Raw genomic sequence first — 13,503 nt, 5'->3', positions numbered from 1 at the left:
ACCCTAACCCTAACCCTAACCCTAACCCTAACCCTAACCCTAACCCTAACCCTAACCCCACACAAACGTCGTTCGCTCTGCAGGTGATGATGATTGTGCTTTGTGAGGAAAACATGTTTCGGGGTCCGCGTCTTGCAGCGGGTGATTCGCACTTCCCTAGCCATTTTGCCCAACGGTGTTTCATCATCAACTATATTATGACCAAGAGTTGTAGGCTGGTGTTCGCTTGTAGCGGCCGGCCAAATGCTTCCAAACAAACACCATAGGACAGCCCAGTGGCCAGTTGCACTCAAAATTCAGCATCTGCGGCAGAGCTGCGGAATTCGGGCAGAAGACGCGACCCGGCTCGTCTTCCCGATAGAACCCTGTCAAAAATGTCAGCTGCTGCACGATCTTCCACTAAACCCTCCTCGACCTTTTGACTTCTCTTGTAGAGGGACATTCGTCCTCTGACGAGGTGGAAGACATGTCGGCCCCAGGCCTTGTGCAGCAACTGCGAAGGTGGGCACTCACTTTGACTCTTGGGCTTGTTGCTGCTCTAGCCGTTCACCTTGCACGGGTGTTTCCTTGGTACCGCTTGTATCTTGGCAAGTCTCCGCTCTGGTCGTTGCAGCAGGTTGCTTTGCAGCCCGTGTCCAACGAAGGTTTGTGCTTCAGTCCCAACAGTGCCGCTCTAAGGACAGCAGATGCCGCCTCAACAGCACCAATTGGCTCGTACGTCACAGCCGGCTTGGATGATGGGCGATGCTTCCACTATGCTTCTCGCTTCGAGCCTTACCTGAATCACGACTGGAAAAACACATACATCACCAAGACGCAAGAACGCCTCGGTCTGCAAGATCACACAATTGTGACGAATGACCTGATTTGGTACTCGAATCTCTTGGCTGAGCACGAGCCGAGTGCGTACCCCCACATCGAGTGGTCGAAAGCAACAAGGCCTTCTTCGTGTCCGACTCGCAAGCTGTCGAGCTCACCAAGTAATGCTTCGACCAGAGAAAACAAGATATCTCGAGTCGCTTTTCTCCTTCGCTGCTACCAAGGTTTCGATTGGACGCAAGACGCTGTTCTTCACATGCGCGCCCTGATCTGGGAGTTGCGCACAGCCCGCCTCGCCTTCGATGTCGACGTTCACCTCCTTCTGGAGGTCAAGGAGGCGGCGTCGCACGTCTCCATGTTCAGTGCTGCCGGGCGAAGACAAATTCTTCGTGGCAGCATCCCGATTGAGTTCTGGTCCATGGTCACGCTCTGGAACGAGAGCGAGATGCTACTGCGCTATCCGTTATATGGAGACTTACGAGCGGGAATTGCGGCAGCAGGATCGTATCGTGGCTGTCTTCTAGCGGTGCAGCGATTCGCCGTCGAGCATCCAGAATACGACAGTGTCATCAACTGGGAGATGGACACGCGCTTCACTGACACCTACGATCATCTCTTAGCGGCGGTCCAGAAGTACGCGTTCCGGCATCAAGCACAAACATATACCAAGTGGCCGGTAAAGGACCGCGAAGAAGATGCGTCTGGAATTGGAGAGCAGTGTAAGGACAAGACGCCTGACGTGGTGGTCTTCTCGCCCGTACGAGATCCACAGGATTCCGGGTGGTATTGGGAGTACGACGTGCAGGGATATGCAGGTATGGAGTCTACTACGCGTGCAGCTTCGGTGGGCACCAATCTGTGGCTCAGCAGGCGGGCATTGATGGCGCTGGAGAATGTGACGGCAACGCAGCATCAATCCCTGTTTTGCGAGGCGATAGTGCCAAGTTTAGTCTTCCGTTCAACAGCGCTTTCGCTAGAGACCAGCGATGATTACTGCACCGAGCACTTCAAGCTAGTGCACTATCCGCATCCGATGGCTTTCCAATACCAAGCGCCGCCAGACCAACTGGATCGATTGCTGAATCCATCAAGCGCAAAACTTGCAAAGCACAACGAAGAGGCGCTCAAGGACACTTCTTACTACTACACTTCCACCATCGCAGGACAATTGTACGGGAGGTGGCAAACGGAGACGAAGGCTTGCATCAAGCCTCTACTGCTGCATCCGATCAAGAGCCCGGCAAGGTCGTCGGAAGCGCCGCGTCGCAGCAGCAAGATTCTCACCGGCTGGTTGACAGGCGAAGGCTCACTTCATCTGTGCTACGCAAGCGCAGATCAACAGTGCTCGGACACAATCCGAGCAGACGTCCAGCGGTATTTGGGCCGGAAACTTGACGTACAGGCTTCAAAGGCATTGTTTCAGTGGGATCTTGAACGCCCGAGATTCATCAGCAAAAGGCCCTGGATCATGAACTCGAGCAAGCGAGCATTTGTGCAGACTCTTGCCATACTCGTGTGCGCCGCTAGCATCTTGCGCATTCTTCTGGACCGGTTCGCGCCTCAGGGAGCAGCGAAAGGACAAGGAGAATATATCCCGCTTGCCGTACAGGAATGATATCTGTGAATCTATGCCTTCCATACCTGATTTCACGCTCGTGCTCGTCTGATCGGTTGTTAGCAGGTGGGCTCTAAGATCCTGATGTTGCGAGAACGATGTCGACTAATGACTGGTTGACGATGAAGGCTACTTGACCTAACAGCCCTGTTCTTTTTTTCCTGAGTATGGGCATCGAGAGGCGCGTTTCTCGCAACGGTCGCGCACGCTCGCACCGTCTCGGAACACGGAGGCACACCAACACTGACACCAACACCTCCTCTCCACTGCGCATCTGCATCTGCCACCGCGATCGCGACAAACTCCTCCGCACCCCTTGTTTGGATCTTGCACAACACGCCATCACCCGTGTCCTTCTACTCGCCAGCCGCTCTACACGGCTACTCCAGCTTGTCTCTGCAGCTCAAGCACAATCATCGCATTTCTTTCCAGAGACCGCCATGATCTCGTGATGAAAGGGACATCTTTCCGTTCTTAACCGTACCTGTCCTACACGCAGCGCCGTAATCTGGCCGAGCCATCTGCAATCTCTTCTCACGACACTCAGAATGACTATCGACGAAGCATCGACTCCGAACAGGAGCTTCGACCCATCTGGGTCCAAGCTCCCGACCCCGAACACACCTCCGGCTAGACGCGGAGGGCACGTGCGCTCAGCCTCAATCCTCAGCTCCAGCAGCAGTGTCTCGTGAGTACTCCTTCCCTGGATAAGAAGGTCCCGTGGCCCGTATCTGACGATGCTTCACATTCGCTGCCTCTGAATCTGCCACGCAGAATTCCTTCACGTTCGTCCTCCGTCGTCGCGAGTCCTGCTGTGGTCCCGGCTCGTCATTCGTCTATCCTTCATTCGCCGAGCAAAAGCCGGATCCACGCAATCTCGCAAGCAGGTCTGCCTCTCAGCGCCTCAGACCTCGCAGATACGATCGCATCTCTGACCCTTGCCGACCATCCCCTGCCGGCTCCAGCAAAGGCTCTCAACGAGGTTACACAATTCGGTCTTACAGCTGCTCCTGACGCCAACCGCGACGAGCTGGATGTCCGGACCCCGCAACCGCCTTCTGGTGCCTTTGCGCCTCCAATGCACTCGCCGCCCTCGCAAAGCATGTTGACGGCCACCTCGGCTGTCCTGTCTCCCGAGCTCGGCTTTCGTCGTTCGGACCTGTTGGAAATCGACGAAGAGATCGGCGACGCGCATGAAGCCATCCAGGTTGTTCAAGGACACATCTTCTCCATCCAAGAACAGCGTCACGGAGGCAAAGCCGGTACGATCGCGGGAGCGGCACTCGAGGTCTCAGCAAATGTATCAACAGCTCTTGAAAGCTCACCGTCTGCACCCACTATGGGTGGCACCGACCTTTCTCTCATGCAGCTCGACGAAAGACTGGAGGCTCTCTCACGGACCATGCAGCAGTTGGAGGTCCGCATCACTGAGATCCGAGAGCCTGGCAGCGGAGCAGACGAAGGAGCAGCAGGAGACACCTCCATCATTGACAAAGAAATGAGCGGCTGGCAGACACGCGCTCGTCGCAACAGTATAGGTAGCATCGATAGCCTGGGCAGCTACGACGATCTGGCGCTCCCGGATTTCGCGCCAGCCCTAACACCGCGAGCCTTGCGTGCAAAGTACGACGATCTCTGCTCCGAGTGGACGGCGGTGCAGGACGAAGTGGAAGCTCTGAGAAAGGAGCTCGCCGACGACAAGTATCTCGACGTCTTCCGATCCATCAGTACGCAAGCAGAGGGAATGATGGAGAGCCTCGACAAGGCCGTCTCATTGTGCAACTCTTTCGTACTGCAGGTGCAACGCGATCACTTGGCGGGAAAGCTTCAACGCGCAGCCACAGCCGACGACGATCTCCAAGTGGACTACGACATCCAGGCAAAGCACGACGAGCTCGCAGCTTTGACAAAGACGTTCGGTGTGAAAAGGTCTTACTACCAGCCTGCGTGCCAGCAAGTGCTACACAGCCTCGAGAAAGGATGTCAGGAGAGGCAAACTTCGAACGGCACAATGCTCCGTCGCCTCTCGGACCTGCGCTCGCGCTGGCGCAGCCTACGCGATGAGCTGACCAAGACAGATCGAGACCTGAAGCGCATGGAAGCGCTCTTTCGAAGGGTTCGCTCTGACAGCAGCGATTCCTCCATCGCCAACGACATTGCAAGTCCCGCGACATCAGTCGCGAGCCTTCCTGCGCTTCCATCGAAGCTTCGGACGAGCGCCTCGGTGCAGTCCGGACTTGGCAAAGGGACACCCTCTCGTGCTTCGGCACTGTCTCACCGCACTACACCATCGTCTTCGTCACGCATCGCAAGCGGTCCTAGCCGCCTGTCAAGCAGCTCCTCGATGAGTTCCAATCTGTCGAGCACGCCGCCCGCGGCCGCCACTCCACAGCGCTTGCGACGTATCTCTGCCACCGCAGAGTCGCTTGGAATGCACGGCAAGCCTGTCTCGACGCCGCCTCGGGCTCCAGTCGACCGGCAGCTTGAGGTACCGCGGCGGGCACACTTGGCTGGAGGCAGACCTGCAAGCCTCTCGGTGTCGCCGTCGGCGATCGACAGCCCTATCCGCAACCGTGCCACGTCGACGGCCAATGCAGCCACGGGAGCGGTGGAAAAGGGAGTTCTTGGTAGATCGCCGGCTGCAAGACCGGTCTCCATCGTAGGCAGTCGTGTCGCAGCAGCAAGCCCGGATGTGACTGGCACACCGAGCCGTGCTCCGCCGTCGAGCTTCAAGCCGTCCTGGCACGACCTCGCTACACCTGGACGGGGTGATCGAGCGAGGCCTACGCAGCCTCAGTCAATGCCGCGGTCGCAGTCGCAAGTCGTGTGGCCTTCGCGCTCGCAGTCTTCAGAAGCTACAAACGATGCGGACGCATCGATCGAGTATTTGAAATTCGGCGACAATGTGTCTTCAGTTCGTCCAACTTCATCCGCCGGTCAATACTATCGGCCCCCGTCCGCTCAGGGTACTGTTGGTGATGCGAAATCCAGGAAACGAGATTCGCTCATCCCACGCCTCACTGTTCGGAGCTCGGATGCCAGCAACACACCGAGCCGACCAGGATCGGCCATGTCTCAGGCGTCGTCATCGACGCCGATGCGGTACACGGGCGCGTCGAGGTTGAGCATGCAAACACCGGAACCAGCGATCGTGGCGAGAGCGCAGCGGCTCAACATGTATGCGCGTGCACCTTCGACGGGTATGGCGGGTACCCACACGCCTAGCAAACGGGCCAGCAAGCCGCCGCCTACGCGGCGAAGCGCAGCACTGTCATCGGGACGTGCGACGCCCCTTTCAGCCGCGGCGCTGGCTTCGTTGCCGACGGCGGACCCGAATTCGTCTCTGAAGCGGTCGAGCATCTCGAATCTGAAACCGTTGAATAGCGGTCGAACTACACCGACGTTCAGCGACAATGGGTCTGTGGGAGGCATGTCGACGGGAACATGGTACGGACCAGGTCGAGGTGTCAGGGGAGTCTCGGGTGCAGGGTCAAGGCTGGGGTCAGGGTCTGTTGCGGGAAGCAATTACGGTGCGACAGGCCCGATCGAGCAGTATCGAGCCAACCCGAACGACGCGCTGGATGTCGAGGTGGCGGCGATCTGCAACGGACTGGGAGTAGCTCTGGAACGGATTGATCCGCCGCTAGCTAGAGGCGTGAGACTGGAGGAAGGACCAGGCAAGGACAATCGGACTCAGTACGAAATCGGAGGACGAAAAACCATGTGTCGACTACTGGAACTGCATCGTCCAGCGGGCAGTGCTGGAGCCAGAGCTGGGACCAAAGCGAAGAAGATCCTGGTTCGTGTGGGGGGAGGATGGCAGGATTTGGAGCAGTGGCTACTGGCACGGCTCAGCGCGATCTAGTGGGTGTGATGCCAATACGCCGCCGCAATGCATCTCCATTCGTGAGATTGGGACGGATATCCGGAACATGGCAGGTTTGTGTGAGCGGCTGACTGTATGTGTTTGTCTGTGTGTGAATACACGTGGCTCTGATTGAAGTCGATCATACAAGTACAGATGGGACAAAGGGGGATGAGAGGGAACAATTGGAATGCCGGGGAGTAAGTCACGGAGGAGTGGGTTTCTACTCTGCGGGATCGGCAGCTTGTTGGTGGATCTTGAGCTGGTCGATCTGTTGTTGAAGAGAGTTGAGGTCGATCTTTTCGAATCGCCTCTCGCGCGGAGTGCCGGCAGGGAGGGGGAAGGTGGTGTCCGGATTGGGTGACACGGCAATGTATCTGCGTCGCGGCTTCTTGGAGGACGGGTGAGGGGTGGTGGTGAGTTCCTTGGCGTGGAAATGGGTGGGCGTTAGCTGTTTGATGGGCAGCTTGATGCCAGAAGGCGAGGTGGAAGCTGCGTGGACGGGACTTGGCGGGCTGGAGGGGGCTTCGGAATAGTAGTAGTGGACATAGCCTGGAGCAGTGGCAAAGATGGTGTGGTCTTTGCCAATGGCAACGTTGGGCCCTGGGTGCCACGAGGTGCCGCGCTGTCTGAAGATGATCTGGCCGGGGTAGACGATCTGGCCGGTCTGCTTCTTGTATCCGAGACGTTTACCGGGCGAGTTGCGGTTGTTCTTGGTGGAGCCGCCACCACGCTTGGTCGAGTTACGTGTTTGGATGGAGCCTCCGAATGCAAAAGCGGGGAGGACTGTGGATGATTGAGCGAAGCTGGAAGAGGCGATGGCGAGCGAAGCGGGTGCGTGTGATGTGGCAGCTCGAGCCGCTGCTGCGACGGCTGTTCGTCTGAGCAGCGATGTGGTACCGGTGAGCATGTTGACCAGAATTGCGGTGGTTGAGGGCGTGTTGTGAGCAACGGTGGTGATGGAAATGAGGGAGACCAAGTTGCACCGTCGGTCGTCAAATGAGGAAGTAAGCTCTCTCTTGCCGACCACTTCAAAATGTGAACCATCACGTGTTGAAAGCGCTGATACATGCTGACTAACGACGAGTCTTGGAGGCAAGCCGAGGGAACCAAAAAAAAAAGTTGAGAAATCAGAAGAAACTGAGCTCGTGTTGAGCTTCTTTTTGTTCTTCTTCGCACTCGCTGTCTCTGCCACGCTCGGAACGCGGCGGAAAGGATGTGAGAAAGGAGAATTCAGGCGAGCTTTTTGACAATTTGGGTCGCAGTTGAATAGCTGCTCTGCTAACACAGAGTGTGCGTGTGTGTGCTCAGCAAAACGATGTCGTTGCAATGCTCAAGTTTCTCTCCCAGCGGCTAACTCGATCCTTCTCCACACGCAGCATCTTCTTCGTCCCATCGCCATCAGCATCGAAATCCTCCGCGCCCTTACTGCTCAGCCTTCCTACGCTCTTCGCCTCCATCACTCGCATTCGGTCCTACTCGCCTCGATCGCTGTCCGTTGATAGACCACCTCCGTCGGACATTTCTCTCCTTCCAAGCTCCAGACACATCTCGCCAATATGGTCTGGCCTTTCTCTTCCAGCAAATCGGCGGATGCCTCCTCGTCGTCTGCACCATCGCAGCCTGCATTTGAAGCCGTCGCGCCTGCACCCGTAGACACCACTGTCAACAACAACAACAGCAGCCCAGCCTCGGACAGCCCTACCGACTATCTCCGCAGCCATGCTTTCCAGCAGCCCTCCTCTCCATCATCATCATCTACATCATCCACATCAACCTCTGGCGCTGAATACGTCCCCAACGCCGCCTCCCTCCTCGGCGATACATCGCTCAACCTCGGCGCGCTCTCGCCGCTCGCAGGCCTTGGTAAGGACGATCTCGAGTACCTCGACTTGACCGATGGTGCACCGTCGAGCATGGAGGGCGCACGAACCGCCGTCCCCTCCCGAGGTTGGTCCGACGATCTCTGCTACGGTACAGGCACCACCTACCTATCCGGCCTCGCCATCGGTGGTCTCCTCGGCGCAAGGGAAGGCTTCTTCCGTCCTCTTGGCGTCGACAACCCTACGTTCCGTCTGCGACTCAATGCCGTGCTCAACCAGGTCACCCGACGTGGCGCCTTCTTCGGCAACTCGGCAGGTGTCGTCGCTCTCATCTACAACCTCGTCGATGCCTCCATCGATGGCGTTCGAGGCAAGCACGACATTTACGGTGCCGTAGCCGCCGGTGGCTTGTCCGGCGCTCTCTTCAAGTGCACCGCTGGTGTGCGTCCCATGGCAGTTGCAAGCACCATCATGATGGGCGCCGCTGCCACATGGACCATGGCCAAGCAGTCTCTCCTCTAATCCGGCTCTGCCTCGCCTGGAATACCTTGCTTTTGCTGCGTGGCTTTCAACTGACGGTCGCAGATCCCTTCGACCCACATCCGACCACCCTTCTTCGGTTACGCTCCCACACCGCTCTTCTCGATAGACAATTAGTCTTTCTCAAAAGTCACATGCATGACTCAGCGCTTGTTCGCATTGTACACTACCTTGGGCCATCGCATATGCTCAGTTCCTCATCCCATCGCCCGACAGAAAACTGCAAGTGTTGAGAATAGTCAATGTGCGCATGGCGACAAAGTGCTTGTGCGCAGTAGGTGTCCGAGCGGATGAATTCGATTGACTCAAGTGATGATCTTGTCGATCAGAGTCTGCCAGAAAGCCGGATCAAAGTTTTGTGGTCCGGACCCTGAGACAAGCGACGAGTCCAGAGGTGGACCCTGTCCGTCAAGCGCAAGCATGTGCTGCTGCTGCTGCAACGTCGAGCCTTGGGCGTGGGCCCCGGTGACAGCTGCGTCTCCTGAAGCGACGAGATTCGAAGAATTGCCAAACGAAGGCGCTGCCATGGCACTTGGCCTATCTCGAGTCGCCTGGCCGTGCGGTGTTGCCGACACGGGATTGCTCTGTTGCTGCTGCCACATCCCATCGCTGTTGCTGTGGATCGATTGTGCATTCGAGATCAGATGAGCGAGCGAGTTCGACGAAGCCGTTGCCTGGTCCGCTGGTGCATAGCTAGGGGCGATCGGGCCAGCTTGCGACGTCCAGCCGCCTACAATTGCACTCGGCGCGAGATCACCTAGCGGCCTCGATTGAGGTCCGCTTGCACCGGACACGTTCGGAGCAAACCCACCAAGAGAGGCACCGCCGAGCCCATTGAAGCCTCCGCCAAGGCCTTGACCCATCGGCATGCCCGAAATGCCGGTGCCATTGCCTGTTGAGCCGAAGACGCCGCCCAGGCTGCCGAGCGAGTCGAGGCCCAAACTGACGCCTGCGGCGCCACCTCCCATGCTACTCGCTCCCTTGTACACCGCATCGTAGGATGGCATCGTGGCTGCTGCCCACTCAGCCTGATACCACGCGTCAAAGAATTGTTGCGCATCCTCGCCGCCGCCGTTGACAGCCGGAGCTGGAGCCAAAGACGATGTCGACGAAGTATCGGTAAGTGAGTCGCCTGTGTTGCGTGCCTTGGCCAGCACAGCGGGCAGCGAAGAGGTCGAGGGGCTGTCCGAGCGACTGACCGAAGAGCTTGCACCGCCGACGCCACTGCCAGGTCCACGCGGGCTGTGCGTCCAGTCGCCCGAGTCCTGACGCGACTTGTTTGCTGTGGCGTTGCCAAAGCTGCGAATGGACGAGGTTGAGGCCGAAGCTGGATCTTGGCGCGGTGATTCCGACTGGACCGAGGACTGCTGTGGCCGCCGCGGCTTTGCGGCTTCCGTGCCACTGTCCCCATCATTGTCCGACCTATTTGCACCTAGTCCCAGCAGGAGGTGAGCGTCGGATTTCTCGTCCCCACGCTGTGTAGCAGCATCTCGACCGCGCTTGGGCTGCTTGCCTTCGTTATCGCTCGCATCGAAACGACGTCCCTTATCTGTAGATCTGGATCGTTTCGCACCTCTTGCAGCAGCAGGACCTGACGTTGCGGCACCTTTCGAAGCCTCTCCCATTTTTTCTACCTGTTCAATTCTCGAGAGAAAGATGCCGATGACGTTGACTTCGCGATCACGCATCTCGTCCCTTTGGTTCGCCGGCCTTGATTGGTAATCCTTGACGTAGTGTGCGAGATGCGCCTTGAGTTTCGGCGCGTCGGATGCGCTGGGGTCCATGAGGAGAACCACGCCGACGACAAGCAGCGAGTGAAAGTACTTGTACGTGCCGATCTGGACGCGATAGAGGAGGAGTGGCTCGCCGCCGGTCTTGAATTTGTTGATGCTTTGCACAAAGTTGCTTCGCATCTCGAGGTCGTGTAGAGCGGCGTTGAGACTTGCTTCACGGCAGGGCAAGAACTTGGCACCGTTGGCGCCACCGGATCGAAGCAGGTAGGGTCGATGAAGCGCGATCCTAACCGAGTTGATCTCGGTGTGAAGAAGGAAACGATGTACGTTGAGAAAGCCGTAGATGGAGTCGAGCGACTTGTCGCACTCGACGCCATCTTTTGTGAGGCGGGCACGGAAGTAGAAAGGCAAATTATCCTGAAGCTCGCGGAGGTCCTTGTCAAGGGCAAGGACGTCGCTCACATGGACGGGCTGGTGGAGGTTTTGAAACGTTGCCAAAATGCGACCTTCGAGCTCGGCGATGCGCTGGCGGAAGACGGTGTAGCTGTATGCGGTGGGGGGGTCGACCCCCTCGGGCATCTTCGGCGGATGCTTTGGTGCTGGGAAGATGTCCTCATCCATGACCCCGCTAGGCACTTGCGTATCGCAGACGCGATCGTCGATGACAGCCGGACGGCCGGTGTTGAGGGCGAGCGCTCGATCGAGGAAATAGACTGCGGCCCAGACGCGTCTTCGAGCCTCGGTCTCGGCGGGTGAGAGCCCGAGTTTGGTGCCGTCACGGTGGAGACCAATGCTGAAAGCAGCACGTACTGCTGAGGATCCGAGGGTGTACGCTTCTCCGATGCGGCGGTCGAGCAAGAGAAAGCGGCAAGAAGCGAGCCAGGCAACGATCTGATCGACGTCTTCGCGACCCATGATGGAGCTCATAAGCAGAGCTCTGCGACCTGCGTAGTGGTAGCGTCTGGCAGCCTTAAGCCGATCACGAGGGCCCTCTGGGAAGAGTTGGTGCTGTACCGAAAGCATGGCAATGGCGCACACGTTGCAGAGAAGCGCAAAGATGTTGATGTTTTGGGCGTTGATGTTAGGACCGGAGTTCCAGAAAGCTTCAAACGACTTGCGCAGGCTCTGCTGTGGAAGTGGCTGACGCATCCAGTTGATGTCGTTGAAGAAATGGTCGATGAGAATCCTACAGTGAGCACGAGTGCTGAATGCACCTAGCAGATCGGGACTGGGAGCTGTAGGGCAGCCGTACTCGGGCATGACAACATCGAGGTCCGAGGGTCCCTCGAGTGTCCGAATGGGTAGATTGAGCGGCGTCGACTTGGTGGAACTGCCAGGAAGATCGTCGAGGATGGAGCTGATACGCATGTCCATGGATCCACCATTGTAGAAGCCAGTCTTGGGACTGTAGCGTCCGTCCTTCTCGAGCTCGTCGATATCGTCGTCGTCGGGCTCATTAGGCCGATTCGGTACAGTTTCGGGAGATTTTGTCAGGCTCGCATCAGACCATAGGGCTTTCGACGACGAAGGGCTGATGCGGGCGGTGCGGCTTTGCGAAGCCTGTTGGGAAACTGGAGAGGCGGTAGTAGAAGCGAGATGCTGCACCTGCTGCGCAAGCCGAGGCAGATAGTCTTCGAGGATGCGCTCGACGCGGTGGAGCCTCGAAGCGACATCGTTAGTCTCTTCGCCCGGCTGGAAGGTCTTGCATCGCTCCGGGATCTTTCGGGCTATGCAGTGCTGGCATGGTGTTTCGCGATTGCACTTTTGCTTGCGACGATAGCATTCGGTGCATGCAAAGTGGACACGGTTGCGCTTTCCAGTGCCCCGTGTGAGGCTCTTCGGGTCGTCCGAAGGCGAGTCATTGTGCTGAGCTTCGGGTGTGTTGGCCGCATTGGAAGATTGGCCCTCGCTGAGACGCGAGTTGGCGTCTTCAAAGTGTGGACGACTGTTCTTCATTGAGCGACGGCTTGATTGCCGATTTGAGGCCTTTGCTGTTAGGAATCAGCTGGGGCAGCGGCGAAACATGATCTGTGCTGTTATGGTGCGCGATGCAAGGTGGGTAGCGAGAAGATGCTGACAAACGACTCGATGAAGCAAAGACCAAAATCGTCGTCGGGAAGAGAAAGAGAGAAAGCGGCAGAGGGAGATTCGGCAATGCTTTTTGCTGTGCCTGAAGCTCAGAGACTATTCTGACGCAAAGCCGGCTGCACTCTGTACGGACAATTCCGCTGTTTGCTCTTTTTTTCGAAAACGGCTTTTCCGGGCTCGTGCTGACTGCCGTGCTTGTTGCACCCACCAAGTTAGCGCTTCTCACCAGAGGTAGGACCGGGGCGTCTGAGGCAGGGTCCACACTGATTTTTTGGAAGGAAAGCTCAAGATCGGATTTCGGAAATGCCGCTCAGCTGCATGTGATGGCATATGCTGAGCCACCTTCTTGCCTCTACCGTCACCTCGCTCGCCGACACCACACAAGATACGCCGCCAACAAGAAGATCACAATGTCCAAGTGAGTGTGCAAAACCGTTCATCGTTGATCTTCGAATCCTTCTTGCTTCCCGGGTGTCGAAGCAGCCACTAACTCCGTTGTTCAATTCTTCTCTTTGCGGTGCCATCAGACATCATCCGGATCTTATCCTCTGCCGCAAGCTCCCAGGCATCGCCATCGGCAGGCTTTGCGAGAAGGACGATGGCAAATGGTAAGTCTCACGCCTTTGATTGAATCAAATCGCCGTTTGAAGTCGACACTGACGTCGTGCCCTCGCCTTGCACTCTTCCGCGTTGCTTTCTCGCGCCAACAGTCCCATTTGCGATTCATACGTCCGCCCCGCAACATTGGTGCGCATCTGCGAAGAGTGCAACTTCGGCTCCTCCGGCGGCAAATGCATCATCTGTGGAGGGCAGGGCGTATCAGACGCATACTACTGCGCCGAATGCACACGGCTCGAAAAGGATCGTGACGGCTGTCCCAAGGTGGTGAATCTCGGCGCAAGCCGAACCGACCTGGCCTACCTACGCAAAGCACGCAACCAACAGCAACAGTAAGTCTCACGCTCGATCAACCAATAGGGGAAAGAACAGCTTGCTGACCTTCCGACTGACCTTGTCAAC

The 13,503-nt window shown here is 57.4% G+C and overlaps 6 protein-coding genes across 6 annotated transcripts; 4 read left to right on the top strand and 2 right to left on the bottom strand.

The window, feature by feature from the left end:
* Positions 1-113: 113 nt before the first annotated feature.
* On the top strand, positions 114-3,068 carry PHSY_002512 (hypothetical protein; the record flags this gene model as incomplete). Its single annotated transcript, XM_012333136.1, has 3 exons — positions 114-141; positions 435-2,215; positions 2,934-3,068. 3 exons carry the CDS (start codon positions 114-116, stop codon positions 3,066-3,068), a joined length of 1,944 nt encoding a protein of 647 aa, XP_012188526.1.
* A 444-nt stretch (positions 3,069-3,512) lies between these two features.
* Positions 3,513-6,299, top strand: PHSY_002511 (hypothetical protein; the record flags this gene model as incomplete). The annotated part of the gene is made up of 1 exon (XM_012333135.1): positions 3,513-6,299. The coding sequence occupies one exon, from the start codon at positions 3,513-3,515 to the stop codon at positions 6,297-6,299; it is 2,787 nt and encodes a 928-aa protein (XP_012188525.1).
* A 223-nt stretch (positions 6,300-6,522) lies between these two features.
* PHSY_002510 (hypothetical protein) lies at positions 6,523-7,768 on the bottom strand (the record flags this gene model as incomplete). The annotated part of the gene is made up of 2 exons (XM_012333134.1): positions 6,523-7,387; positions 7,617-7,768. The coding sequence occupies 2 exons, from the start codon at positions 7,766-7,768 to the stop codon at positions 6,523-6,525; spliced, it is 1,017 nt and encodes a 338-aa protein (XP_012188524.1).
* A 90-nt stretch (positions 7,769-7,858) lies between these two features.
* PHSY_002509 (hypothetical protein) lies at positions 7,859-8,644 on the top strand (the record flags this gene model as incomplete). The annotated part of the gene is made up of 1 exon (XM_012333133.1): positions 7,859-8,644. One exon carries the CDS (start codon positions 7,859-7,861, stop codon positions 8,642-8,644), a length of 786 nt encoding a protein of 261 aa, XP_012188523.1.
* Positions 8,645-8,967: 323 nt separating this feature from the next.
* PHSY_002508 (C6 transcription factor) lies at positions 8,968-12,351 on the bottom strand (the record flags this gene model as incomplete). The annotated part of the gene is made up of 1 exon (XM_012333132.1): positions 8,968-12,351. The coding sequence occupies one exon, from the start codon at positions 12,349-12,351 to the stop codon at positions 8,968-8,970; it is 3,384 nt and encodes a 1,127-aa protein (XP_012188522.1).
* Positions 12,352-12,813: 462 nt separating this feature from the next.
* PHSY_002507 (hypothetical protein) lies at positions 12,814-13,437 on the top strand (the record flags this gene model as incomplete). The annotated part of the gene is made up of 2 exons (XM_012333131.1): positions 12,814-13,091; positions 13,194-13,437. The coding sequence occupies 2 exons, from the start codon at positions 12,814-12,816 to the stop codon at positions 13,435-13,437; spliced, it is 522 nt and encodes a 173-aa protein (XP_012188521.1).
* Positions 13,438-13,503: the final 66 nt, after the last annotated feature.

The sequence above is a fragment of the Pseudozyma hubeiensis genome (genome assembly GCF_000403515.1).
Source record: "Pseudozyma hubeiensis SY62 DNA, scaffold: PHS23, whole genome shotgun sequence".
In the NCBI taxonomy this organism is placed as follows: domain Eukaryota; kingdom Fungi; phylum Basidiomycota; class Ustilaginomycetes; order Ustilaginales; family Ustilaginaceae; genus Pseudozyma; species Pseudozyma hubeiensis.
Note: the sequence above shows the minus strand (reverse complement) of the source record. Positions and strands in the feature narration are given on the sequence as shown.